A 26,421-nucleotide genomic window follows, 5' to 3' on the forward strand; every position below is an offset into this window, starting at 1 on the left:
ACCCATTGGGTACGTGGGTATGGTTATATTCTTTACCCACCCATACCCACAAACCTGTGGGTGAAAAATCCCGTAGATTGAGCCTAAAACTATGAATAAGATAAATCTCAACTACTATTAAATCATAACATAAAACTCCTTTCACATCTTAAGCATTGTTCTAGTCTAGTTATATGAAATTATTATTTGATTTCTTAATTATGTAATGTGGCTATAGAATTTTTTACAGAAAAAAAATATTGATGATTTGCAGTTCAAATATGGCTAATTACAATACAAAATAAATGCTACAAGTCAATTATATGGGTATGGGTACCCATTGGGTACCCGTTACCCGCATGAACTGGGTATAGGGACGATTTTGTACCCGCGACGAGTGTTGGTATTTAAGTAGAAACATTTAGCCATTGCGGGTATAGGTATGGCGTGTCTCCTAACCTCATCATGTCTCTTGAATCCATTAAGCTCAATGATAAGAGTGAAATTCCTCATAATAGGAAGGAAAAAAACCGTACGAGATGGTAAAATCGGGGGATTTAAAAAAAAATCTACTCCCTCCGTTATAAAATATAAATATTTTTAGAATAATAACAAATCAAACATTTTTTTTACTTTGATTATTAATAGTAAAAAATAAAAAAGATCAATCATATAAAACTGATGTAACTTTTATAATATGTAACATTTTTATTTAAAACATCTTACTATTATACTCCCCCTGTCCCACAATTTAAGGGATTTTGAGTTTTTGATTGCAACGTTTGATCACTCGTCTTATTCAATTTTTTTTGCAAATATAAAAAACGAAAAGTAGTGATTAAAGTACTGTAGATAATAAAGTAAGTCACAAATAAAATAAATAATAATTTCAAAAAAATTTGAATAAGACAAGTGGTCAAACGTTACAAGCAAAAACTAAAAATCCTTTATATTATGGGACGGAGGGAGTAGATATTAGTGGTCAAAATAGTATCCCGTAGACTTTATCGAAATTAAAAAAAAACTTATAAGGCTATCTCCAACAATGAAACCTAAAATACAAGACCCATTTCACGTTTGCATAGCGCTACAGTATTTTTGGTCTTCTCCAACAATAAGACTTAAAAAATAACCCTTAATGTAAATAGGTCTTCAGGAGAGAGAATACTCGGATTTAGATTATGCCTCTTATAGCACGCAAAATGGGTCTTCTGTATAGGTACTCTATTGGAGGCTGAAATAGTACTATCGGAGACTTATTTTGGGTTTGGGTGCCCTTATGAGTCACTTGTTGGAGACAGTCGTTATCATTAATGGCGACCCAAAACCGGGGTACTGTATCGAAATTCAAAAAAACTTATAAGAGTTCGTTATCATTGATGGCGACCCAAAACAGGGGTAATTTGGAAAGTAGCACTAGGATTGGATTCCTAGTAACCGTTGGATAGCCACGTGTGCGGCCACGATCCGGTGGTATATTTCGGAAGATACCTCCCCTCTTTTCGCTCTTTTTGTGTTAGGCTGCCTCACACGGCGAGGGATCGCGGACTCCCCGGACGAGGCGGCGGCGGCGGCGGAGCTCCGGCGAACCCACACGGCGGCCGCCCCGACTCCGTCTCCTCTGCTTCTCCCACAGCTCCGGCGACAATCCAGAAACTCCACTCCCTTGAGAGCGAGCGCCGCCGCGCCGCCGCCGGTGATTGCTTCCGCCTGCAGCCTCGTCGAAATCGTAGGCTGTGGATTCAGTAAGCTGGATTCAATCTCATTTCATTTTTTTTGTCAACCAAACCGCTCCTGATTTCTCTTCTTATCTGAAGCCATGCCATGACACTGACACGTTTGGTTGGTTTGGTTTGGTTTGGTTTGGTTGTATTCTGATTGTTTCAGGAAGAGAGAGGAGAGAGAGAAGTTCGAACAGAGCAGGTCACGTGGAGCGCCATGTCCACCCGGAGCGCCTTCCTCGCCGCCGGCGTTGCCATCGCCGCCGCCATCTTCCTCCTCCGCCCTGCTTCCGACCTGTCGAGTACGCGCGCTACTCATCTCTGCTACTCGCTTCCACTCTTACACGAACGCATCTGTCACGGTGAACTGAACTAATTTGTTTCTGCATCTGCGCTCCTCAGGGGATTTGGGGGAAGCCGTCGCTGACATGATACTGGCCAATGCCACCATCTACACCGCCGACCCCGCAATGCCGTTCGCCGAAGCCATGGCCGTACGCGCCGGCCGCGTGCTCCGCGTGGGCGGATACTACTCTGTTAAGGTCGTGTTCAATTCGTTGCTGCTTTTTTTTTCCTTCTCATTTTGGTGTGTGTTTAGGTTCAGACTTCAGAGAGTAACTGCAATATTTTTTTTTTAAAAAATGTTCGTTGCTTCATTGCTATATAAGCACCAATGAACCATGTTTTTGTACCTTTTTGCTTTTCTCTGAATGTTTGAGGCTATGTATGCACTATGCAGGAGTTGAAGGGTAGACACACAATGGAGTTGAATCTTAGTGGAAATGTTGTTCTTCCGGGATTCATTGATTCCCATGTGCACTTCATTGATGGTGGGTTGCAGGTAATACCACTTATCTACCATTGCATTCGGCTTGGCCAAACTGTGATATTGCAAGTACAGTAATGGATTAGGTAAATTTGTTTGCAGTATATTTTGTTTTGTGATGCTGTTTTGTGAACTCACCTGTAGTTAGCGCGGGTGCCACTTCGAGGGGTTACAAGCAAAGATGATTTCATCAACAGGGTCAAGGAAGCTGTCAAAGGTTTCGAACGACTATACTGTTCCTTCTCCTGTTTTAGCCTTTCTGTTTTCTTTTTTAAAAATCTATCTTGCTTCTTAGCATGATATATGACTTTACACAACATGAATCAGGGGGATGATTACACAACATAATTAATTAGATTTAGTACATGTGTATTGAATTATGAGTGATGAGATGACACTTTTTGCATAAAGGCAGTCAAAAACAGATGTCATTCAAAAACTGCTAATCTATATAAACCTAAGTTCTTCTGCAGATCTACATTATTTTTATTCATATTTGAATGATTTTGATCAACTCCAGTCTTCACTTTAGTTCATCCATAAATGCCTTCTTGGCAAATAAACAAAAAAATAATAATAAAAAAACCCTTGTGCCTAGTCTACTTGAAGATATGAAACATCGTCTTAATACACTCGATCGGTTCAAATTTGTGAAACTTTAGCATATAAATAATGCATTGCTCATAGTATCTCTAGGATTTTTTTCAGAAACCAATTTTGATAGGAACCTGAGAATTATCTTCTGATCAGATAAGCATCCTGGGCAATGGATATTTGGAGGAGGTTGGAACAATGATTTTTGGGGAGGTGATTACCCCACTGCTGCTTGGTTGGATGATATATCTCCTGATAATCCTGTGGGTTTTCAAACTTGCTCCTCTTTTGAGAAGCCATGACAGAAGGTGTATCAGTAACTTATTGAACTGCAGGTCTGGCTTTCACGCATGGATGGACATATGGGAATAGCCAATTCACTAGCTATGAGAATGGCTGGGATCAACAAAAACACAAACAATCCAGTTGGTGGAACTATTATGAGAACAACTGAAGGAGGTAACCTTTATAAAAGTTAGCATAGCCCCTTTTTTACCTTTATTTGTCAGTACTTTCTATGGTTAATCTTGAACTAAAGATTACCAATTTAGCGAGCATGCAGAAATTGCTAGTTTAAAATACAGAAAATGTCTCACTGACAAAAAAGAACTATAAGTTCAAGTCAGTTAATTAAATTGCAAATATAGTGAATTGTGTTCACATGTACCTGGTAAGAAGCTTTTTATATAGTTCCAAAATATTATCATGGTCCCTGTATGACATTTTCAGTGGATCATTCTTCAATATGAGATATAGATTACTCTTTCGAAGGACCGTTTTTCACTATCAAAATATGGATTATTCATTCCTGTGATTAAGTAAAAGGAGTGACCAAATTATCTGATCCACATCATTGCTTGTAGAGCCTACCGGTCTTCTAGTTGATGCTGCTATGAAGCTTGTGTTTGATGTTATCTCAGAAGTCTCTATCCATGAAAGGAGAGATGCTCTTCTTAGGGCAAGTAGACACGCCCTAATGAGGGGGGTGACTACTGTTGTTGATGTTGGAAGTTATTTCCCTGGAAAGTCAGAAAAGCAAGTCTGGCAAGATTTTACAGGTATACTGTACCACTTGCTTTATATCGCTATTCTGAGAAATGCAACTCAGATATGAAACATCCTTTGTGTATATCTACTCACTACTTGACAATATGAAATATTTGTATTCAGTCCCAAAAAAAAAATTGTAGTTGGAGCAAAAACTTGTATTGTATTGCACAAGTCGCAGTAAAGCTTAAGTGATATTTTAGATGATCCCTGGTGAAATTGTATGTTATACTTTTGTACCATTTTTATGGATCCACTTTTGCTTTTATCCCATCTATGACCTTATGTGTACCCCTTGATGCAAGTACTACGTTTCCATTAATACAGATATATATGAATGGGCTCATTCTGTCGAAACAATGATTATGAGAGTTTGCTTATTCTTCCCCATGCCCACATGGTCTCGTGTTTATGTAAGCCGCTTCATGATGTGTACCTAGCTCTTCTATCTTACTCGCTTTACCTTTATGTGAATATATCTTGTACTTATACATTTCTTGATTTTAGGACCTTATCCATGAAAAAGGTCGGATGTTAAGTCAATGGATTCATCTAGGTGGTGTTAAAGCTTTCCTTGATGGTTCTTTGGGTTCTTCCAGTGCTTTATTCTATGAGGTAAGTAGTGAAGAGTACTGTTTGACTACATTTGCTGTACTGAAGTACTTGTACCTAGTTGTAATTGTAGTATATTTGGGGTGCACAGAAATGCTTTGGTGTTCACCATGGCTACACTGCTTTATCCTAGAGCTTAGAGTTAGAGCATGGCCATTTGCTACCTCGTTGCTCCATATTATATGCAAATAGAGTCAACATGGAGAAGGGAAACTATTACAATTATTTGCTAATGGAGTTTTTAATTCGCAATTAATGTCAGATGTAACTTTTCCATTCATACCTACGTTCAATCATTAAACTTCCTGTTCTTCTTTTCTGACTGCTGAAACTTTCAATTCTTGTAAATAAGTGTCGAATGAATTCTACAGCACTACAAGGATGATCCTAGAAGTTATGGTCTCCAATTGGTTGACATGGATTATCTGCTCAATACAACATTAGAATTAGACAAATCAGGACTACAGGTACATGTTTTTCATTTGTACAGGCATGCTTAAATTTTGATTATCATCAATCCAGAAAGTTGAACCAATCTTTTTCTCAGATTGCCATACATGCAATTGGAGATAAAGCCAATGATATGCTACTCGATATGTATGAGAAGGTGGTTGATTTGAATGGAATGAAGGATCATAGATTCCGGGTATGTTCTTATAGTATAGCGTAACTGTTTTTTTTTCCCCTGTCCTCAGACTCACTCTTTTCAAAAAGTTAAATATGCTGAATGGAATTCGAACTGAAAGTTGTGTGCTAAATCAGATTGAGCATGCTCAACACCTTGCTCCCGGTGCAGCCAAGCGCTTTGGCAAACATGGTATTATTGCATCTGTGCAGGTCATGTATCTCCTTCCACTGCTTTATCTTGTATACCCGCTATAGAAACAATTTATTTTTGTTACCTTATGACATTTTAATTGTTTGGTTGTTTATCATATAGCTGACATCTTCAGTTAATTCAGGTAATGTTTGAGTAGAACGAGACTAAGTTAATAAATAGTTTGTTAAGAATTATTGGAAAGTATTGTTCCTACTTATATAAAGGATCCATTGATTGTACAAACTGTCTAACACTACTCCGACAAGAGACTAATATGGTTCCAAAAACTAAAAGTGAAACTTTCTAAAACATCATCTATTAAGGCTGGGAAGTAATTTTACATTGCAACAATTTGTCCCGCTAGTTAAAAGTATGGACGACGATCTTCATCTTCTGAAATATTTGCTTATTGTTTGCCAGCCTGATCATATATTAGATGATGCCAATTCTGCTGGGAAGAAAATTGGGATAGAACGAGCTGAGCGAAGCTCCTATTCTTTTCGGTCACTATTAGATGGTGGTGCACATCTGGCTTTTGGTTCTGATTGGCCTGTATGTGTTTCCTGAAACTTAAGAATAAAATTTGATTTTTATTTTGTAGACTATAGATAATTAATTGTACACATTTACAGGTTTCAGATATTAATCCATTACAAGCTATTCGAACTGCAGTATCCCGCAAACCTGTTGGATGGGAAGTCCCTTGGATCCCTGCGGAACGCTTATCTCTAGATGATTCTCTGAAAGCGTAAGTCTATTTTTGGCCAAATATTTTTGTTCATGAATGTGCCATTGCAAACTTCGTACTCGAGTAAAATGCCACTGGATAACTCTCTGAATTAAAACCCTAAACACTTTAGTCACTTCACAGATGAAGCCAGTTTTTAGATCGTGCAACGTGTAATGCTGTTTTACTGTTTTTCACATGACAACATGGAAATGTTCTCGTCACACTACTAGGATCTGCATTCCATAAACATATTTCAACCTATAACTAGAAAATAAGGATGCCAAAATACGATTCTTTGAACAATGGTTCGCCAAAATACCATCTGCTGTGACAATGACAAATAGGGCCTCACATGCCATTCATAGTAGTTTAATTCTGATACATAATGATAGCTTTGTCCTATACTCCTATTCATGGCTGACGTAGTTTAAATGTGAAATTACCTATCACGATAAACCGGCTAGCATATTGCGTTCATGGAGATATCATTGACTCATTCATTTGTTTCCTTCTCTTGCACTAATACCCTGCTGTTTACAATTACACGTCATGGTGCCCCTGCTGATGGATTTATCCTCCACGCAGACATACTATATCTGCCGCCTATGCCTGCTTCCTTGACCATGTTTTGGGCAGCCTATCTGAAGGAAAGTACGCCGATTTTGTGATCCTGCCTAGCACATCATGGAACGAGTTCGGCAGCGACATAACGGACCACGTCTTGGCAACATATGTGAACGGCAAGCAGGCCTATCCATGATCCCATTAGGTGACCGACTGACTGTGCTCTAGGTTGAGTACCTGAACAAGAGATTTTAGCTATGTACCTAAACGAGCACTTGTCCAGATACACAGCCAAAATATGTTAAATTTGCTGACAGGGAGTACTGTAATTGTCATATGCAAAGTTAGCTATTTACCTGAACAAGCACTTGTCCAAATACACAGCTAAAATCTCTTAAATTTGTGGACAGTGAATACTGTAATTGTCATATGCATACAACATCTGAGATTTTAGTATGTACTTGAACAAACACTTGTCTAGAGATACACAGCCAAAATCTCTTAAATTTGTGGATAGGGAGTACTGTAATTGTCATAAGCAAAGTCGACAGCATACAACATCTGTGTGCCAATGAAATGTTATTGTGGCTAACGGTCGTCCATCTAAAGCGATACTATTCTTCGAGCTGAAATGGATATTTGGATAGCAGAGTGGAAAGAAGTGTCCCAGTTGCAGCTGGGATTTGACCAGTTGAAATGTTCTGTGTGTTTACTCAGACTGCAGTCACCTTCCAACTTCACGGTTCCAGAAAAAAGGCGTGGTAGGCACGACGAGGCATCTGCGTCACGCGCGGCCCGTTTCTGCACAAGTTGCACGTGCTGCGTAAACCGCAACGTGACAACCGGTAGAGTAGACAGGGGAGACTCGGACTGCTTCTCCCTTTTGACGAAGGCCAGCCAAGCCACTTTTCTGAATGAAGGCGTCAGCGTTGGCCAGACTGATCTTTGATTGAAACAGCTCTGATCTTACTACTTCCATTTTAAGTGCAGTGGTGAATCTTTGTGTTCTAACATTTAACATTTATCTTATTTAAAAATTTTAAAAAATAAAGTATACATAAAGTGCTATTAATGTTTTATCATCTAATAACAAAAAAATACTAATCATAAAAAAAAGATGAACGATCAAAAGTTGGATACGAAAACCTACAACTACACTTAAAATGATACGGACGGAGAGAGAAGTATACGTATACTACGTAACAGGTTACGTTTTATATTTTCTAAGAGAAGTAGTACTACTAGTAATAACAGATTACGTTTGACTGATGCTCTGAACTTGGCACCGGTAATCATAGAACACAACTTGTAAAGGTTTGCAGCCACCGGAGATCAAAGTACAGGGCTCTCGTCTCGCCCACAGTTTACTTGGTGTTGACGATGACAACGGGTGCCATGAATATTGGACTGGATTAGGTTCAAGGAGTAGTAGTGTAGTACTAGTCGGCAACAAGAACTGTAAATTAAGACGCGCATCATCACAGCGACGCGAGTTGCATATGCTAAAATTATATATTACTTAAAAGTTAGTATTACTGGTCGTTCCAGTCGTATGGTAGTCTACGGTAGGAAGTCGGCAGGCTAGGTGAAAGTGAAACAGTGCGCTGTTAGCCAGATGGATTTTTTGGGACAAATTTCGCACGCCATTTTCTTCTTTTGTGTGTTTACTGTGGCTGGAGCATGTTACATACAGTTAGTTAGGTTCGTTTTAGAACTCGTAAATTTTAAAAGATGACACGCTCAGATTGATTTCATTTTAAATCATAACATTATTCAGTAAAATTGATAAATATATAATGGTATTTAGTTTGTTACAAAATATTGATCATGTATAAATAATTTAGCAACATCACACTTAGTCTATCCTACCAAAACTTAACAATATCGTTAATTTGCTAAAATTATGGGAATTGTTAAATTTTGTAATGGTTGAAAATAGCTACAAAGTGAATAAGTCCGAAAACAAATCGATGATAAGTGACATAGGAGTATAAATGAACTCATACCCATAATACGGAGTATAAAACTCTCTTCAGTCAGCTCCAAATTTGGAACAAGATTTTTAAAAAAAAACACCTGCCATGTCGGCGTTGGAGTGCGGTAGCAGCCTGCAGCCAGGCGCTGTCAAATTAATCGGCAACTTCTAGTTGCAACTTGCAACTGTACTACTGTGCATCTGATCTGAAATTCTGAATATCTGGTTGGATCCAACCCGATCGGCGACACCGACCAACGACGATGCGCACGCGCAACTCGCTTCTCCCCCTCCGCGGCCCAATCGGCAGCTGCCACGTGACCCGCTTCCGTCTCAAAAGCCATCGCCTTTGACCGCTGACCAAGCCAGACCAGTAGTAGTAGGAGTATTTACCTCCTCCATCTTTGAATTTTCCAAAGTCAACCCCGTTCAACGCTCGCTTATATATATTCCCCTCTCGCAACCACGAGCCCCAATTCACACAAGCATCTCCTCTTCTCCTCTTCTTCCATCTGCAAGCTCGAGCTCGTTCTAGAAGGTTCTAGACACATCAGTTGCCATGGGCAACGGCCTCTCCCCGTGCATGCACCTGCCGGCGACGGCGGCGGCGGGGGTGAAGCTGGTGTACTGGGGCGGGCAGACGAGGATGCTGGACGACGATGGCGGGGTGTGCGCCGTGGCGGGGGACGTCACGGCGGAGCTCCCCGGTGACCACGTCGTCTGCGCGGCCGACTCCTTCTACGTCGGCCTCCCGATCCCGGTGGTGTCCGCCGGCGAGGAGCTGATGGCGGGGCGGACGTACTTCGTCCTCCCCGCCGAGCGCTTCTCCTGCTTCAAGGTGCTCACCGCCGCGGCGCTCGCGTCGCTGTCGCCGGCGCCGTCGAAGAAGGTGTCCGTGGCTGGGCCGGGGCAGTGCCCGTTCGAGTACGTCAAGGGCGAGGGCGGCGCCACGCTCATCCGAGTCCTCCCGGAGTTCATCGAGAAGGTGATCAGCTGCGACGAGAACGGCGGCGGTGCGCGCCGCCGGAAGCCGTCGACGACGGCGACGGCGACGGCGACGGAGCTGTGCAGCACGCCGGAGCTGAAGCGGCATTACGCGCTGCTGATGGGGCGGAGGAACCAGCCGTGGTCGCCGAGGCTGGAGACGATCTCGGAGTGCAACAAGACTAGGAAGCTGCTACTGCGGACGCTGGCGAGGCTCTTGTCGTCGCGATGAGCGGCGGCGGCGGCGCGTCGAACTCGAAGACGACCACCACCACACTACGCTAGTTGTAGGATTCTAGCTGTGCAGATAATACATAGAAGGATTCCATTCAGACATGTACAGTCAATTGGCGAATGGAGATTGAGATTAAGACGCACTGTTCAACTAATTAGATGGGTGAAACTGCGATATATATAGAGCGAGAAAACACGGCACAAATACACACTTCTTTGTAAATTAAGTATTCAAAGTCTCAAATTAAACGATACTTCCTCCATTTCAGACTATAAGTCATTGTGGTTTTTGTCAAAGTTAAATTGTTTTAAGTTTAATTAAGTTTAATGAAAAAATAGTAACATTTTAGCCCAAGATAAATATATTCAATTATTGATTTAATGAAACTAATTTGGTGCTGTAAATATGAGTACTATATCTCTTTATAAACTTAACTAAACTTAAAGTAGTTTGACTTTGACTAAAGTCAAAATGAATTTATAGTCTGAAACAAAGAGAGTATAAATGTCATGGACTTCAATATAGATAGAATCGCCACCAGATCCTGGACTTCATTTAGATGAAATCATCCACGAAATCTCAAAACTGTATTAGTGCCACCGGATCCACGAATTGCATGCCACCGTGGAAGAAGTGCCGAAAAGTAGCAAGAGGATTGCGGCCAAGCTCGCGCTCGCCTGCCCGAGTGACATGACCTCACGCGCCTAGCACAATCTGAAGCGCAAGCTTGGAATGGTGTCTGAGAAGGGTCCTGTGTCAACTGAGGCTGTTGCGGCTTACAACGGCCTCTTCTCTCAACCCCTCCCTCCAGATCACGCAATGACCTTCTCTTCTCTCTTCTCCGACTCGCTGCCTCTGGCGCAGGCCAGAGTGTAGTAGGACCCCCTACCCCACCCTCTCTTGCGATATGAGTTTTTACTTTCTTAGTAGCTTATCTGTTTTTTTTCTTTTTTTCTTTGACCCCTGGCAACGGCCTTCTGACCGTGTGTGTTGTGTAATTAAACTATGCTCTCTTCTTCTAATATATTGACGTGCAATTTTTTTGCACGTTTGCGAAAAAAAAATCAAATTTGGATGTGGCTCGTGACATGTTTGGTACGATTCAACTCTTTACCCGGTTAAAGTAAGAGCCAAACCTAAGCATAGTTCATGCTATGATGCGGTCCATATGGTCTGCTATAAGATCTCGGCCGATTTCAGCAAATTAGCTAGGATGAGACCTCATTATTGGTCCTCATAACACGCAGAAAGCCCCCAAAGCCTACGAAATTTAATTTGTGCCTAGTCTGGAATTGCAATGGAAAAGACACTTTTTGATAACACCTTCGACATCCTCAGAAATATTTGCAGGAAAGGTCTTTAGTCTTTGCATATATAATTACACTAATCCTCCTCTCTCGCCCTATTTATGTTAATTAACTGCAAAAACGTAGGAGTACGCCTTATCCACAAACTTGTTGCATGTGAGTACGATCAGCTTGCTCCTGGTTGCTAGTACAGAGCGCGCAAGTACATTTACTTCTGCTAGTACATACTGTAATGTAGATGTGCAAGTACTGTCAGCTGGTGCTCGGTTAATTTTCAGATGAAATACTAGTAGTACACCACATTTTAGAATAGAGAGAGTAGTACCTAAGGAGAAGAATCCAAGAGCGTCATTGTTTCGCTTATTCGTGAAATAAGCCAAACGACATATTTACAAACGAAAAATAATTTGTGAATAAAACTTTTATATATGTATTCTTAGCGATCTAAAAGCAAAGGCTGAAAAATAAACTTTAATGAAAAAACTATCAAAATTAGATCCAAATTTAAGATTGAAAATTTAAATTTTGGTTGATAAGCATAAGCATAAGCGAAAAAATAAGATCCCAATTAATCCATGGATGCAGGTTGCAGTGTATTTGCATGCATTATCTTCTTTTAAGTACTCTTCAGGATGTGCGTCCTCATATTTTCCTCCCATAACTTGCGCAAAAATATACTCCATCCGTCCCTAAATATTTATCGCCGTTGACTTTTTTAAACATGTTTAACTGTTTGTCTTATTAAAAAACTTTTATGAAATATGTAAAACTATATGTATACATAAAAGTATATTTAACATTGAATCGAAGGATAGAAAAAGAATTAATAATTACTTAAATTTTTTGATTAAGACGAATGGTTAAACATATTTAGAAGTCAACGACGTCAAAATATTTAGGGACGGAGGGAGTAGATTAATTAGCATCCCTATAAACCGTGGAACACCACCCACTCCACAACCCTAGCTAATTGACCACTAGGGAGCTCGGTAGAGTTTGTCAAAGCTGGAGAAGGAGGTCGTGAAGTAGATCTTAAGATTAGAAATTCGTATGATCTCTCTTTAAAATATGTCGAGTGATATATAGCATGTCCGGAAACATACTTACTCCCTCCGGCCGTCCCCTAATATAAGGGATTTTTGACATTTTGTTTGCACTGTTTGACCACTCGTCTTATTTAAAAAAATTGTGCAAATATAAAAAAAGAGAAGTTGTGCTTAAAGTACTTTGGATAATAAAGTAAGTCACAAATAAAATAAATAATAATTCTAAATTTTTTTGAATAACACGAATGGCCAAACAGTACAAGTAAAATGTCAAAATCCCTTATATTAGCGGACGAAAGTAATATATTCTTAAGGTTTGATTTTCCTCCAGCAACGTTAAGCATTGCAAAAATTAACATTTTGCAAATCTCATAATATAATTAATTAATACACTGAGAGTCATGCATGAAATATGTACAAAAGCTACATCGAGCAACATAGTATATATGTCATAGAAATTAGTTAATATAAATCGAGCACACTACTTATATATCATTATTATCAGCTAACCAAATGCTATATTTAACAACTGCGCATGGTCATTTTTACCTAGATTTTGGCCCTTGATTAATTCAGGATTATCATAGGCACGCGCGCGCGGTACTAGTGCTTAAAGCTTTGCTTTGTTCCTGACGACTTTCTCCAACCTTTCACAAAATGCTGGGCACTCCTCGTTGATCGTTCCTTCACTTCTCTGTTTCAACATTAGATACATATATATAAATGAAAACTGTGAGTAATTTTCAGAACACCGAACTTCTATGACAACTAAATAACGGTCTAATTGTACGCTATATATACACACAAACATGCTCTACTGTCAATTTTAACCCAAACAAGGAGAAACTTTCATATGTAATATCCCGTATTTTTAGAGGGTTATCTCAAGTATTAGTATCATGAGTAACGCTACATATATTTTTACAATTATCATGTGATTCATATATCTTCGATTTAACAAGTATATTTTGAGATTTGTGACTAAGAAACATTGGTTTTTATCATAAGAAGGTCAGCTCTAATTGAAATCTTAAAAACAACTAGCTGATGAATTCCACACACGATTCAGGGACTACTATATCTCTCATGATTATAGTAGAATTTCATCTTATTCACTTATAATTTCTCTCATCTGTTACTATGCAAAATATTACATAATTATGGATTGAACATCAAACTATGAGCATAAACGGTAGATTAAAGGGGCATTTGCAAATTTGCCACAAGTTTTTTCAATTTTGCAAGATTAAACCACCTATGAAAAACTATGGACCTAGCATCAAATTTGTTGCAAAATAGTATATTGTAATTTGTAAATAGTAGATCCCTAGCTAACATTGTTGTTTCGATAGAAATTTTAGAATATATATAACTTTTAATAAAATTTACCACTATTTAAATCTGTAATTTGTGTTACTAGATCCATGGCTTATTAAAATATGTAGTTCTATGATATATTCTATACTAGATTTGTGCCATATATACAACTATATAGTTCGTGTTATTGTGGTTTAAATGTGTAGTATTAAGTCTCTAATTTTATGACAGTGTGCTATATAAAAGTATAGTTCTATAATATTATTCAATATACTCATAGTTGTATAAAATTTACTCATATTTACTACTACCTTCATCTTAAAAAACCTATATGTTTAGTTATGAACTTGAACAGTGGTATATATACGAGTAAATAGCTAAAAAGAAACTATTTTAAGGCAGAGTAGTAGTATCACTAGATTGTACTATAGCACCCTTTATCTAATTTACCCGGATCTTAACCTGACTCTAGTCCTTGATTTGATGCTAGGTTATTGTTGATCGAAAATACTCCATCCATTCTAAAATATAAAAAACCTAATAGAATCGTATGAGACATTTAATTACTCGTACTACAAATCTGGATAGACAGTCTGTCCGGGCTCTATGTTTTTATATTTTAGAATGGAGATAGTATAGAGGGATTTTCTTTTCAAAAATATATTACCATAAGAAATATTAATTAAACGTTCTAGCATAGAGCTGTGTGTATAATGTGTACCTGAAGATGGATACTGTAGAATGTCCTGTTCCCAAATCCGGAGGAAGTCGATGAACTGATGAAGTGAAGACCTTCGTTCTCCAGTACTTTGATACACTTGGAGAGAGGAAGAACTGAACCCGCCACATTGCTCAACAAGCTGACCTGAACCATGATCTCCATGTCATTGATGCAGGTAGCCGAAACGATGGGAGCCATGCCCTCGCTCATCAGCTGGCTCCCCAACACTCCTGGTTTGCAGTTGGTGGTGCTCGTCGTCGTCAGCTCCTTCTTCTTCCTCTCCAGATTCTCCACCTGCTTCTGCAGCTCGGGTATGTACTTGAGCACGCGAGACACCGTCGTCGGGATGCTCAGCTTCTTCTGCAGCAAAATCACATCAAGATCTCATGCATATGCATGGTTAATTTGGTGTACTGGATTTGATTGGTTTTGTGTAAATTAAATTACAGTGTGATCGGCGTCGGGGAGGAGAGCGCGGAGGGAGGAGTAGAGCTCGTTGAGCTGCTTCCGGCGGTCGCGCTCGTAGGCGTTGTGGCTGAGCTTCCTGTGGGAGCCGGATCCGCCGGAGCCGTAGCCGGAGGACACCGCGTTCGCCGTCGTCGGCGCCATGGAGAGGTCTTGGACATCGTCGTCGAGGTCTAGGTCCAGCCACGGCGAGGACGGCAGCTGGCCGGCGCCGGAGAAGATGTCCGCCTCAAGCGACGACATGCTGCTCGCGAAGGCTGGGTCGTCGACGAACAGCTGCTCCATGCTTGCTTGTCGCTAGAGAGAGAGAGAGCTAGCTGAGCTGTGGATCGATCGAGCTGAAAGAGAAAGCCTAGGAAGACATTTTTCTCCGTGAAATAGAAGCAGTAGTTAGCTGGGTAGGAGGGGACTAATCTAATTTTAATCAGGTGATTAACATTAACTATTCTGCCAAGCTAGGGAGGTTTGATTGAGTTAGCTTAGGCCAGCTAGCTTCAAGGAGATGACTTCCCTATTTATAATGGGGGGAGAGAAAGAGAGATGATGGATGTCAGTGTCACCCACAACTTAATTTATATATGTAGTTTACCAAAGTATATATCGATAAAACTAGAACTAGTGATCCATATATATATTTACATGCGATAATAATGTGATTGCAGGGGGAAGGTTACGTTGTAGTATAGATTATGTTATCTTGATTCAAGTGGGTGCAGATACTCTGTTGTTAACAGGGAGGGGAAAATGTGTGTGTACTTATCAATTATCTCATGCATATGGTTCTTTAATTAATTTAGTAGTACTACTTATCAGTACACACGAACCATATATATAGGGCACAGTATGTTGATCACAGTATGATGAGCCAACTTGACAGAAGTGCTAGTTACACTTTATATTATCTCTTCCAAATTAAACGTACCATTAGAGACGTACGTTGCACCCGGATATAACACAGCTAGATATGCATTTGATCATTTGTACTACTCCTTATGCATGGTTGTACTACACTATCAGCCTTTGTTGATGAGTTCTCTTCATATTATTGGAATCTTAGTACTACGTGCAAGGCGAGTGCAGTACTACTTTCTGGGGGCCAGTTGCTATATTTTGGGTACGAACAGAGATTAAACCAGTCAATTAACTAATGCAACCTCCCGATCTAATAGGTTCAGTTCAGGGTTAGCGCCAGCATCAGCTAATTAATTAACAAAATTGAGGCACCATTAATTGTGCCATGCATGGTTATACCTCTTCGTCTGATACATTTCGTTTTTACTATGAATCTCTTATTCGAAATATAAGGGATTTTGATACAATGTCTTAAATTATAGTATTATGAATTTTGACAGAATTAGGATATGTTATATTATTTTTATAAAAATATCTTAAATATTATGGGACGAAAGGAGTATTAGTTTATGCGAACAGCTTAGGGGGTAGGTTTATCACTTTCGAGCCCTAATTAGCTAGCCATATGGGTAGGAGCAGTAGTTTTTAATACACTGTGTGGAATGCTTTCTTCATCATTTGGCGTATCCTAATAACGAACCTAAGCTACGGCGATCGCAGGGTTAATCTAATCAGAAACGTCGGGCAGGGGGGGGGGGGGGGGGGGGGGGGGAGACGCGCGCGGCCATGTAGCGCGTGGGCGTCGACACGCGCCGGGAACGTGGCTGGGCGGGCGGGGAGCGTGGCCGCGCGTGCCCCGGGGCCTCACGTCTCGTGCGCGCGCGGCGTCTGTCTCCGTCCTGGGAGTTTGGGTGTAGCTTCCAAATTAACCGATACGACGCGTGATATTACGTACTGCTAGCTTCATCCGTTTCACAATATAAATCAAACTAGCATTTTTCACATTAATATTGATGTTAATAAATATAGATAGATATATATGTCTAAATTCATTAACATCAATTCATTAACATCAGTATGAATGTCGGAAATGCTAGAATGACTTACATTGTGAAACGGAGGGAGTACTACTTTGGCCGAGTTCAGATCCAAAGTTTTTCTTCAAACTTCTAATTTTTCTATCACATCAAAACTTTTCTACACATGGTGTATTTATTAGTTCACGTCAAAATTGAAAGTTTAATTGAAATTGGAACGATGTGACGGAAAAATTGAAAGTTTATGTGTGTAGGAAAGTTTTGATGTGATGGGAAATTGAAAGTTTGAAGAAAAAATTGGGAACTAAACCAGACCACACACAAACTTTCAATTTTTCCGTCACATCGTTTTAATTTCAACCAAACATCTAATTTTAGCGTGAAGTTTGAGATTTAAACTCAGGGTTTAATTTTTTTTTTGACAGGGGTAGTAACTCTACTCTACCGTCTCGGGAAAGGAAAACTCTCTCCATGTCAGGTCCACGGAACCTAGAATGACCGTGTTTTCTTTTTCCAGGCAAGACATTTCAGTTCAAGAATTAATAAAGGTGGTATTATTTGTTATTAATTGAATAACGGTAAAATATAAGGTCTAAGGGTGTTGAGATTTTAGAAGTGTAGCGGAACGTAGTTCACCTGGCAAGGTCCCTTGTTTTGAAACATGATCGTTCGGGTTTAAATTTTAGACTTTCATTAGTGTTATCATTTACGACTAATTATTTCTTCAGCGATAGATAATATACAAGTCGATAGTGAGACATGTGTGGTGATTTTTTCAATCTCAAAAATATAATGCTGTCTCAACCTGGCTAGATCACAACCAAACCGCAATAGGAAACAGTCTACTCCCTTCGTCCAAAAAAAAAAGGCAAACTCTGGGTTTTCATGCCAACGTTTGACTGTCCGTCTTATATGAAATTTTTTTATAATTAGTATTTTTATTGTTGTTAGATGATAAAACATAATTAATACTTTATGCGTAACTTATCTTTTTATTTTTTTTCATAACTTTTTCAAATAAGACGGACGGTCAAACATTGGGATGCGGCTTCCCTGTTCCTATGTTATGTTCCCCTCCCTGTCCCCTGCAAGATGTCCTCCCTCTATTGGCTGCTGCTTTTCTAGTGGACCCAGGCCATGCGCTCGTTTTCTTTTTTAACGTAAACGACGTTAACATCCGGGATGGCTCGTTTCTGAGCAAGCGCGGTGACAGCACGGAGAGTGGCAGAGATGCACCCACCGCCGCTATGGATCCATGAAGTAAAAATAAATCCTAGCACCCAGGAAATTTCGAAGACGCTCACTCCCCCACCGAACGCTCGAACGCCACGATTTCTCTGGCGAGATCACTTGCTCATGTGATTCTTTTAGTTTCCTTGCTCATGTGATTCTTTTAGTTTCCTAGCGCATATCATCTTAAATTCTTAAGTATTACCTGAAATTGATTGCAGGAATGGTCGAACCATGCCTGGCTACCCTTGTCTCCCTCATCGTCCTCTCCAACAACGATATCCTCCTCATCAACAAATCAACAATTAATGGCCTCAACTTCTGTGTCACCCGCTCGAGGTCGGGATGGATGCTATGGGAGGTCACATTCTTCAACGTCAGCTTCAACTCCCTCGCTGGCCCGCTCCCACCAGAGGTGCCCAGGATGCAGAAGGTGGAGTAGCTCGATGTCGCGCACAACCACCTCTCGGGCACCGTGCTGGAGGCCGTGCGGCCTCCCCCTGCTTAGGAACTTCACATCTCCTACAATTTCACCGGTAAGCAGCCGTCCTGCACACGCATATTGCCCATCGATGGCAATGGCAAGCACTAGAATTGCCTTGCCTACCCAATTGCCCCGCCTAGGGCATGCCGCTGCAGTGTAAGGGAATTAGGGAAAGAAAACGGAGATTGCTGTTGTTTGCTTCAAAAAGAAACGGAGAGGTTAAGCCATTTAGATGAAAAAAAAGGAGCGTAAGGCCTTGGGCCCGCTGGAAAAGCGATCACCAATAGAGCGAGGACACCTGGCAGGGGACAGAGATAGGAACACATAGTCAGAACAGGGAAGCCGCATCCTTCTGCATCCCGGGCACCTCCGGATCTACCGACAATTTTTTTTGCCTCGCCACGTAGAACATTTGAACGCATGTACAAAGTATTAAATGTGGACGAAAAAAAACAATTACACAGTTTGGGTGTAAATTGCGAGACGAATCTTTTAAGCTTAATTATGTCATGATCTGACAATGTGGTGCTACAGTAAACATTTGCTAATGACTGATTAATTAGGCTTAATAAATTCATCTCGCAGTTTACATACGGATTATGTAATTTGTTTTGTTATTAATCTACGTTTAATACTTCAAATGTGTGTCCATATATCTGATATGACGTAGCAATGTTTTTTTTTTTTTGCCGGTGGAACTTTACACAGCCCAAACCTATATTGAAGGGAGCCAAATTGTACTTTTTTCCAACCGCAATATCCGTTCCGCTGCGGTGCGTTGCCACTGCATGGGTCGGGCAGCAGATGGGGAGGTGAGAGTGGGAAATCACATCCATGTGTTGGCCCATTTCATAGTGGGCCGTACAAACTGGCGCTCGCGTCTGATCGGGCCCATCTGATCACCGCATCCATGGCGAGTGGCGACGACGAGCCGACGACTTGTCAACGAGTCAACGGCGACCTGCCTCCACTGGAGTCAAGCTCCGCCTCCGCCTCCGCCTCCGACTCCGGGCAGAGCAGAGCAGCAGCTGCCGCCGCCGACGACGAGAGAAGAGGCGGCCAGATGGCGGGCCTGCGGCGGCTGTGGGGGGAGTGGGAGATCCGGGTGCTTCTGCTGAGCAGCCTCTCGCTGCAGGTCTTCCTCCTCTTCACCGGCGGCCTCCGCAAGCGCAACGTCGCCGCCTGGCTCCATTTCATGCTCTGGCTCGCCTACCTCCTCGCCGACTCCATCGCCATCTACGCCCTCGGCAACCTCTCCCAGAACCAGAAGCTCTGCAGCAACGGCCCCCACGGCGGCGGCGACATGCACCTCCTCGTCTTCTGGGCGCCCTTCCTCATCCTCCACCTCGGCGGGCAGGACACCATCACCGCATTCGCCATCGAGGACAACGAGCTCTGGCTCCGCCACCTCCTCAGCCTCGTCTCCCAGATCGCCCTCGCCCTCTACGTCTACTGGAAGTCGCGCCCCTCCGCCGCGGGCCTCCTCGTCCCGGCCATCCTCATGTTCGTCTCCGGCGTCGTCAAGTACGGCGAGCGGACATGGGCGCTCAAGTCGGCGAGCATGAGCAGCCTCCGGAGCTCCATGCTGACGCGCCCCGACCCTGGCCCGAACTACGCCAAGTTCATGGAGGAGTACCACTCCAGCAAGGAGGCCGGCCTGCACGCCGAGATCGTCATCGTCCCGGAGCGCCCCCCCGACGACAACATCCATGTCCAGGAGGAGCACATGGAGTACGGCGAGCTCGTCGTCAAGGCGCACCGGTTCTTCCACACCTTCCGCCGCCTCTTCGTCGACCTCATCCTTAGCTTCCAGGACCGAACCGACAGCCTCGCCTTCTTCCGCCGCCTCCAGCGAGATCAGGCGTATAAGGTGGTCGAGATCGAGCTCCTGCTCATGTACGAGTCGCTCCACTCCAAATCCTCCGTCATCCATGGCCCGACCGGCCGCTACCTCCGCATCTTCACCCTCGCCGCGCCCGTCCTCTCCCTCATCGTCTTCTCCGGCACCGACAAGGCTCCCTACAAGCCGGTTGACGTCACCGTCTCCTACGTGCTCCTCGGCGGCGCCATCTTCTTGGAGATCTACGCCATCCTCCTCATGGCCATCTCGCCATGGAGCTTCGCCGACCTGCGGAAGAAGGACAAGTGCCTCCCCGTGGCGAGCGGGGTGTTCCGGGCGGTGAGCTACTTCTTGCCGGAGGCGAGGCCGCGGTGGTCGAACCAGATGGCGCAGTACAACCTCATCCACTACTGCCTCAAGGACAAGCCGACATGGCTCACCGGAGCGCTCGAGAAGCTCGAGTGGGACTACAATGTCCGCGTGAAGACGATCTGGGACAGTATCTGGTACACCCACCACATCGGCGTCTCCATGGTGCTCAAGCAGCTCGTCTTCAAGCAGCTCAAGGAGAAGGCCAACAGCACGGCGGACCCGATGAGCTACCGGCGGTTCGGCGACCACCGCGGCCAGTGGTTCCTCCACCGGATGGGGTGCTACCAGGAGCTCGGGGCCAGCGTCGAGGTGGAGTTCGACGAGAGCATCATCCTCTGGCACATCGCCACCGACCTCTGCTTCTACGACGACGACGACGACGACGGCCGCGACGCCGGCGAGAGGAAGCTGAAGCGGTGGTCATCTTGCTGCTTCTGCTCCTGCTCCGACCACGCCCCCACGGCGGACGACAGCCACCTGAACGACGTGTCGCACCTGCCGGCGGCGAGCAGGGAGATCTCCAACTACATGCTGTTCCTGCTGGTGATGCGGCCGTTCATGCTGACGGCGAGCATCGGGCAGATCCGGTTCGGGGACACGTGCGCGGAGACCAAGAACTTCTTCCTCCGGGGGGACGAGCTCGGGGCAGCGAGGAAGGCGGCGGAGGCGCTGACGAAGGTGAAGACGGAGATCAACCCGCGGGAGGTGAAGGGGGACCGGAGCAAGTCGGTGCTGTTCGACGCGTGCAGGCTGGCGGAGCAGCTGCGGCGGCTGGAGCGGCGGAAGCGGTGGCGGCTGGTGGCCGGCGTGTGGGTGGAGATGCTGTGCTACGCCGCCGGCAAGTGCAGGGGCAACTTCCACGCCAAGCAGCTCAGCCAGGGCGGCGAGCTGCTCACCGTCGTGTGGCTGCTCATGGCGCACTTCGGCATGGGTGACCAGTACAGAGTCGAGGCCGGCCACGCCCGCGCCAAGCTCATCATCGAGAACTAGCCCCAAATTGCAGCCGGCACATAACAGCTGAGAGTTTCAGAATTCAGATCAGTTCAGAGTTACAAATAAATTCTCTTTTGTTGCTGAAGTTAAAAGATTGAGCTTGTGACTTGATTTCTTAGGCCTTTTACCAAGCCCCTCGAAGAGTTTCTCTAGCGGCTGGGCAACTCAGAAATTGGCCCAAGCAACCTCATCCCACAGTGCAGTGATCTACTTTGCGTCTCCACGCGCGGCGCGAGGTTACGGGGCGTCGGAGGCATGCCCTCCACAGCGCACGGAATCAGGGTGATTGGCGCCGTGCGTTACCCAGACCGAGCGAAGTTCTCCGCATCCTGCATGGGAGCGAGTCGCCATCTTTGATTGCGACCGCGCGCGACACATTAGCAGATTTCGGACTGGCAAAGGAAGTAACACGCCACGTCCTTGCACTGTGACCGGCCTTAGATTAATCACTGATTCTTGCGGGGATAAATCCATGTCAATCTGTAAAGTTACACACATACTTAATTCCTACTATTTTTTAGTGATCAAGCCCCTTCCTATAGTATACAACTCTCAGGCTGAAAGCCATTTTATAGTGAATTTCTTTGTAAGTGATTAGGCAAATCAAATGCCCTCATTCAAATGTTGCCTAACCAAAATTTTGGTATTACCAACAACTTTGTTCCTTATGTTCATTAAAACAAACTAGCAGGATGGTCCGCGCAATTACATGACTAGCACATATACAAAATTCGTACACATGATTTTATTTGAAGTTTGTTAGGTGGTCATCTCGTTGTCTTAGGATTTTAGAAGATTGAACCTTATCATCACCGGATTTCCAATTTTATAGTTTTTATAAAAGTTACATCATCCGTCACCCTCTTATTCTTATGCCACCCATTTATTTGCTTGTTCGACATGTCACATCTTCTATCCATTCTCCTTGTGACCTTTAAAATATCGGTCATTATAGTTTTTGTTGTCTCATCTGGTTCCTTTTAATAGTTTTTATAAGTCTCATTAAATGTTGTTATTGTATTACTTTCCAGCCGACCCATGCCCCTCCCATTTATTGCCATTTGCCACCCCTCGACTTTCTCTCTCATGGGAACCGTCGTCTCCCTGCTCCTTTGCCACCCATCAATTTAGCCTCCTACCCATATATTCTTATCTTTATTTTCGTCGGCACCTTATAAAAATTGAATCTTATTATCGTTGGGCTCCCATTTTATATGGTTTTTAGACGTCGCCGCCACTATACTCCTTTGTTGTTCCTTGGCTCGCTCACCATGGTAATTACCGTCTCCTTGCTCCTTTGTCATCTATCCACTTGTCCGCCAGTGTTGTCTTTCTTTGTTGTCATCGACGTCTAACAAAATAAAAAATTATCATTGCCATGATTACGATAAAAGTCCCGCCAGCTGTTGCTGCCACGACATCCCCTACCTTACTCATTTTTCGCCTGTCTATGCGGGACAAATAAATAATGCAAAAATAAAGTTTTTCTGTGAGACGAGGGAGAACTTTTAAATAAGGAAGCATCGTTGCATGTGACGATTCAAAACAAACTTGGTGAACCTTAAAAAAAAATTCATGTTTCTAACTCTACACTATCAAAAATTTGAGAGTGCGAAAACAGGGCATCAACCAAAACAACATTAGATTTTCTGAAGTTTTGAACATCGCTAAAGAACATAGCTTGAACATAGCTTTGGTTCTCCTTCTACCATGAAATGCTTGAGCACCGGAGTGGCCGGCATCATCTTGAACATTGGACAGTTAATCACTGTCATCTCTTCTAGCTGAGGCAGAGTAATAATTTCAGATCTTCCAACTTCTTGCCATCCCTTCAAACTTTGCATGTTTAGTAACGTCATCTCCCTCAACTTTGGGAAAGCTTGTGAGATGTCGTAGCATTCTTCCGCATCAACTGTATCATAGTTGCATATGTATTCAATGCATTTCATCTGATCTAGGCATAGAAGCTCAAGTGTTTTAAGGCACCATATTGCGGGAAGCTTTTGGCACTGATCACAATTTACCAGAAAGAGTTTGACTAGATTCTGTAGTGACGAAGTTTTTGCAATCCATCGAGGGAAAACTAGGCCCGTGTATCGCCATATTTTGAGAGACTGTAACCTCTTAGGAGGTTGAAGAGCTTCCAATACTTCATTGGCATTTTCAGCCAGCATACTTCCATCCCTGAACTTGCCCCAACATAAAGTTAGATGACGCAAATTTTCTTTTGTATGAAGGTTCACACCCTTCACATCTTCAATCCTCTTGACATTCTTCAGATTATATATCTCTAACTGGCCCTCAAGGTTCAGGCCTTTTAGCTGTCCAATTCCACAACCATCATCAGTGCCTACTATGAAAGTTGTAAGTATATGCAGGTCTTTTAACTGTCCAAGATTAAGGGGAACATTCTCAAGCCGAAAACATCCATCAAGGTAGAGATTCCTAAGGCTTTTCATTTTTCTCAAGTCTTTTGGGAGCTGTTTCAAGTAACAACACTCTGAGAGTCTTAGAGTTTGCAGATTGTAGAGATATACAACATCATCTGGAATAGATGTGATCCAACTGTTGGAGAGGTCAAGATACCGAAGATGCTCCAAAAACCTGGACGGTAACATTACTTGAGAAGAATGGAAACCATGTAGGTCTAATACTCTCAAGGACTTGCATTTTGAGAAATCAACATTCCATTCATACAAAGGATATTGTTCTTCTAGTGATAGTAGTGTGCGTAGGTTAGGGAGATTTGGAGCAGGAAGCAGAGGAATGCAAGTAACTTTATTTCTGCAGCTGACTATTGACATGTGATGGAGACTTTGAACATGGGGACTTCCAAACATTACAGAGGATAGGACGGTAGTAAACTCAACGTTTGAAATCAAAACTGCAGTATCATGGACAAGATCATGCATCCTCCATTTTGTCCTATTACTCTGAGATGGTTGAGCACGCTTGGTGACCTGAAAGAAGCACCTTGAGACAAGTTCATCAAAAATCCAGGAACCCTTTGCTTCCAGATCCATAGCATCATCATATGGGATCAGATCGTTAGCCATCCATAATTGAATTAACATATCCTTGTCTATCTTGTGAGTCCTTGGGAATAATGAACAAAAGGCGAAGCATCCTTTAATACATGCAGGTAAGTGCTTGTAACTTAACTCAATGGCAAGAAAGACAATATCTTCTCTTTGTGCATCACTTTGACACCATTCTCCATGAAGCTCTATCCTCCAAACTGATCTCTCCTCGCATGCATCTGCCCATGAAACAAGCCAATCATCCAACTCACAATATAGTCTTGAACGTAGTAAACCCCCCAGGATAGCAGCAGAAAGAGGTATTCCATCACTAATGGTAACAACAGCCTCTTTTATGTGGACAAGGTCTTGGCCTTCTTCTTCTTTGACAAATGCTATCTGCTTTGCAATAGACCAGACATATTCATCAGCCAGTTTTCCCAGGTAATAAGCACGAGAGGTGCTAGATTTATTCTCACTTCGGGTCGTCATAAGAACAGCACTTCCAAGGCCACAGCATTCAAGGGAAATTTTCAGCCTGTCCCATTTTTCTGCATTGAAACGGGAAACACCATCCAATACAAGCAGAAACTGCTTCCCACAGAGAACTTCTCGGACATGGAGCTGCAACAAAGACGTACCCTGGATTGATGGACCAACAATCCCTTGCAAAATTGTAGTGGTATCGAAGTCTTCAGAGACCGTCACCCACAAACGCACAGGGAAGTGCTGCTGAACTATATCGTCGTCGTAGACCATCTGAGCTAGCGTGGTCTTCCCAATCCCACCCATCCCCACTATTGAGACAAACTGCAGATCTTCATCTTCGCAACCAATTAGCATTTGAATGACTGATGACGCATCCTTGTCCCTTCCAACTGGACTAATTTCACCTAAAAAATCCGGGGGGGGGGGGACGGAGGTGCTCCCTCAATCGGAGCGACGAATTGAGTATGGGCGGAAAGATCTCGTCCATTTCTTCTATAGCGCTCATAACTCTGTTAACTCTGTGAACCACATCCGCCAGCTCCTCCTGTAGCGCCACGTCGAATTCCTTGCTATGACGAGGAATAACCTTGAGGGGATCCAGGACACCAGAGAAGGTCCGCCGTACCTTTGTGGCTGTGCCGCGGCTTCCGATACTCTCCGCTCGCAGGATCTCACACCTCCAGTTCTCCAGCAGGGCGTCCGCATCCGTCAGTGCTTTCTTGAGCTCGTATAGCCAAAAACTCGCAAGTCCATAATCGGTGGTGGTGAGATTTGAGAGGTGCAGCCATGGCCCATTGTCCACAAGCCAAAGCAGTCTGACATGAAGAGTCCGGCGGTAAGCCTGAATTGTGGCATGCCCATACCTCCTGAGGACTGGATCACCAGCTTTCCAACCCACCGAACTGACCATGGCGGAGATCCACCTGCCGGAATCCATGGCTTGCTCTCTCTAGTAGTTTGACTGGGTGGTCGTGTGAGCGGAGGAAGGAACAAGACGAGGGTTATGACTCATGCCCCATTACTTTATATATAAGGCTAAATTATCTCAAAATATAAAACTTAAACACTTATAACACAAAGATAAAAAAAATTAATCACCGACTAAATCACATCCATACATACATGTGATTGGGAGGCTTAATAATAGAAGATTTAAAATAA

General features: G+C 43.0%; 4 protein-coding genes across 8 annotated transcripts; 3 read left to right on the forward strand and 1 right to left on the reverse strand.

Moving 5' to 3' along the window:
- The first annotated feature begins 1,492 nt into the window (after window positions 1–1,492).
- Window positions 1,493–7,485, forward strand: LOC4325749 (protein LONG AFTER FAR-RED 3). Of its 2 annotated transcripts, none has more exons than XM_015757221.3 (16): window positions 1,493–1,724; window positions 1,867–2,002; window positions 2,103–2,242; window positions 2,440–2,541; window positions 2,671–2,743; window positions 3,277–3,383; window positions 3,456–3,579; window positions 3,984–4,178; window positions 4,495–4,580; window positions 4,675–4,782; window positions 5,151–5,246; window positions 5,327–5,425; window positions 5,542–5,616; window positions 6,020–6,151; window positions 6,232–6,347; window positions 6,915–7,485. In XM_015757221.3, the coding sequence occupies exons 2-16, from the start codon at window positions 1,918–1,920 to the stop codon at window positions 7,087–7,089; spliced, it is 1,713 nt and encodes a 570-aa protein (XP_015612707.1). In that variant the 5' UTR covers window positions 1,493–1,724; window positions 1,867–1,917; the 3' UTR covers window positions 7,090–7,485. The 2 variants fall into 2 exon arrangements, with proteins under 2 accessions (XP_015612707.1, XP_015612708.1); XM_015757222.3 differs by having other exon boundaries at window positions 6,272–6,347.
- Window positions 7,486–9,342: 1,857 nt separating this feature from the next.
- LOC4325751 (uncharacterized) lies at window positions 9,343–10,359 on the forward strand. Its single transcript, XM_015757240.3, has one exon. It carries the CDS (start codon window positions 9,428–9,430, stop codon window positions 10,082–10,084), a length of 657 nt encoding a protein of 218 aa, XP_015612726.1. The 5' UTR covers window positions 9,343–9,427; the 3' UTR covers window positions 10,085–10,359.
- Window positions 9,548–15,297, reverse strand: LOC4325750 (protein IRON-RELATED TRANSCRIPTION FACTOR 2). 4 transcript variants are annotated; one of them, XR_001540192.3, is made up of 4 exons: window positions 14,926–15,297; window positions 14,479–14,835; window positions 12,990–13,134; window positions 9,548–10,151 (listed from the first exon to the last, which is right to left on the reverse strand). XR_001540192.3 is itself a non-coding variant. In XM_066306802.1 (3 exons), exons 1-3 carry the CDS (start codon window positions 15,226–15,228, stop codon window positions 13,051–13,053), a joined length of 744 nt encoding a protein of 247 aa, XP_066162899.1. In that variant the 5' UTR covers window positions 15,229–15,297; the 3' UTR covers window positions 12,799–13,050. The 4 variants fall into 4 exon arrangements, 2 of the variants coding, with proteins under 2 accessions (XP_066162899.1, XP_015612709.1); XR_001540190.3 differs by having other exon boundaries at window positions 14,479–14,838; XM_066306802.1 differs by lacking the exon at window positions 9,548–10,151 and having other exon boundaries at window positions 12,799–13,134.
- A 3,665-nt stretch (window positions 15,298–18,962) lies between these two features.
- Window positions 18,963–22,279, forward strand: LOC4325753 (uncharacterized). Its single transcript, XM_015766387.3, has one exon. It carries the CDS (start codon window positions 19,457–19,459, stop codon window positions 21,746–21,748), a length of 2,292 nt encoding a protein of 763 aa, XP_015621873.1. The 5' UTR covers window positions 18,963–19,456; the 3' UTR covers window positions 21,749–22,279.
- The last annotated feature ends 4,142 nt before the right edge of the window (window positions 22,280–26,421 follow it).

Source organism: Oryza sativa, chromosome 1 (assembly GCF_034140825.1).
Source record: "Oryza sativa Japonica Group chromosome 1, ASM3414082v1".
Taxonomy (NCBI): domain Eukaryota; kingdom Viridiplantae; phylum Streptophyta; class Magnoliopsida; order Poales; family Poaceae; genus Oryza; species Oryza sativa.

Excerpts from the sequence above, each read along its gene's own strand:
- LOC4325749 (XM_015757221.3), top strand. The coding sequence starts at position 1,918 with ATGTCCACCCGGAGCGCCTTCCTCGCCGCCGGCGTTGCCATCGCCGCC. Across the intron at positions 2,243-2,439 it reads GCGGATACTACTCTGTTAAG|GAGTTGAAGGGTAGACACAC; the intron begins GTCGTGTTCAAT and ends TGCACTATGCAG. Across the intron at positions 3,580-3,983 it reads TATGAGAACAACTGAAGGAG|AGCCTACCGGTCTTCTAGTT; the intron begins GTAACCTTTATA and ends CATTGCTTGTAG.
- LOC4325751 (XM_015757240.3), top strand. The coding sequence starts at position 9,428 with ATGGGCAACGGCCTCTCCCCGTGCATGCACCTGCCGGCGACGGCGGCG.
- LOC4325750 (XM_015757223.3), bottom strand. The coding sequence starts at position 15,228 with ATGGAGCAGCTGTTCGTCGACGACCCAGCCTTCGCGAGCAGCATGTCG. Across the intron at positions 14,839-14,925 it reads TCCCCGACGCCGATCACACT|AAGAAGCTGAGCATCCCGAC; the intron begins GTAATTTAATTT and ends ATTTTGCTGCAG. Across the intron at positions 13,135-14,478 it reads TCTACAGTATCCATCTTCAG|AGAAGTGAAGGAACGATCAA; the intron begins GTACACATTATA and ends ATGTTGAAACAG.
- LOC4325753 (XM_015766387.3), top strand. The coding sequence starts at position 19,457 with ATGGCGAGTGGCGACGACGAGCCGACGACTTGTCAACGAGTCAACGGC.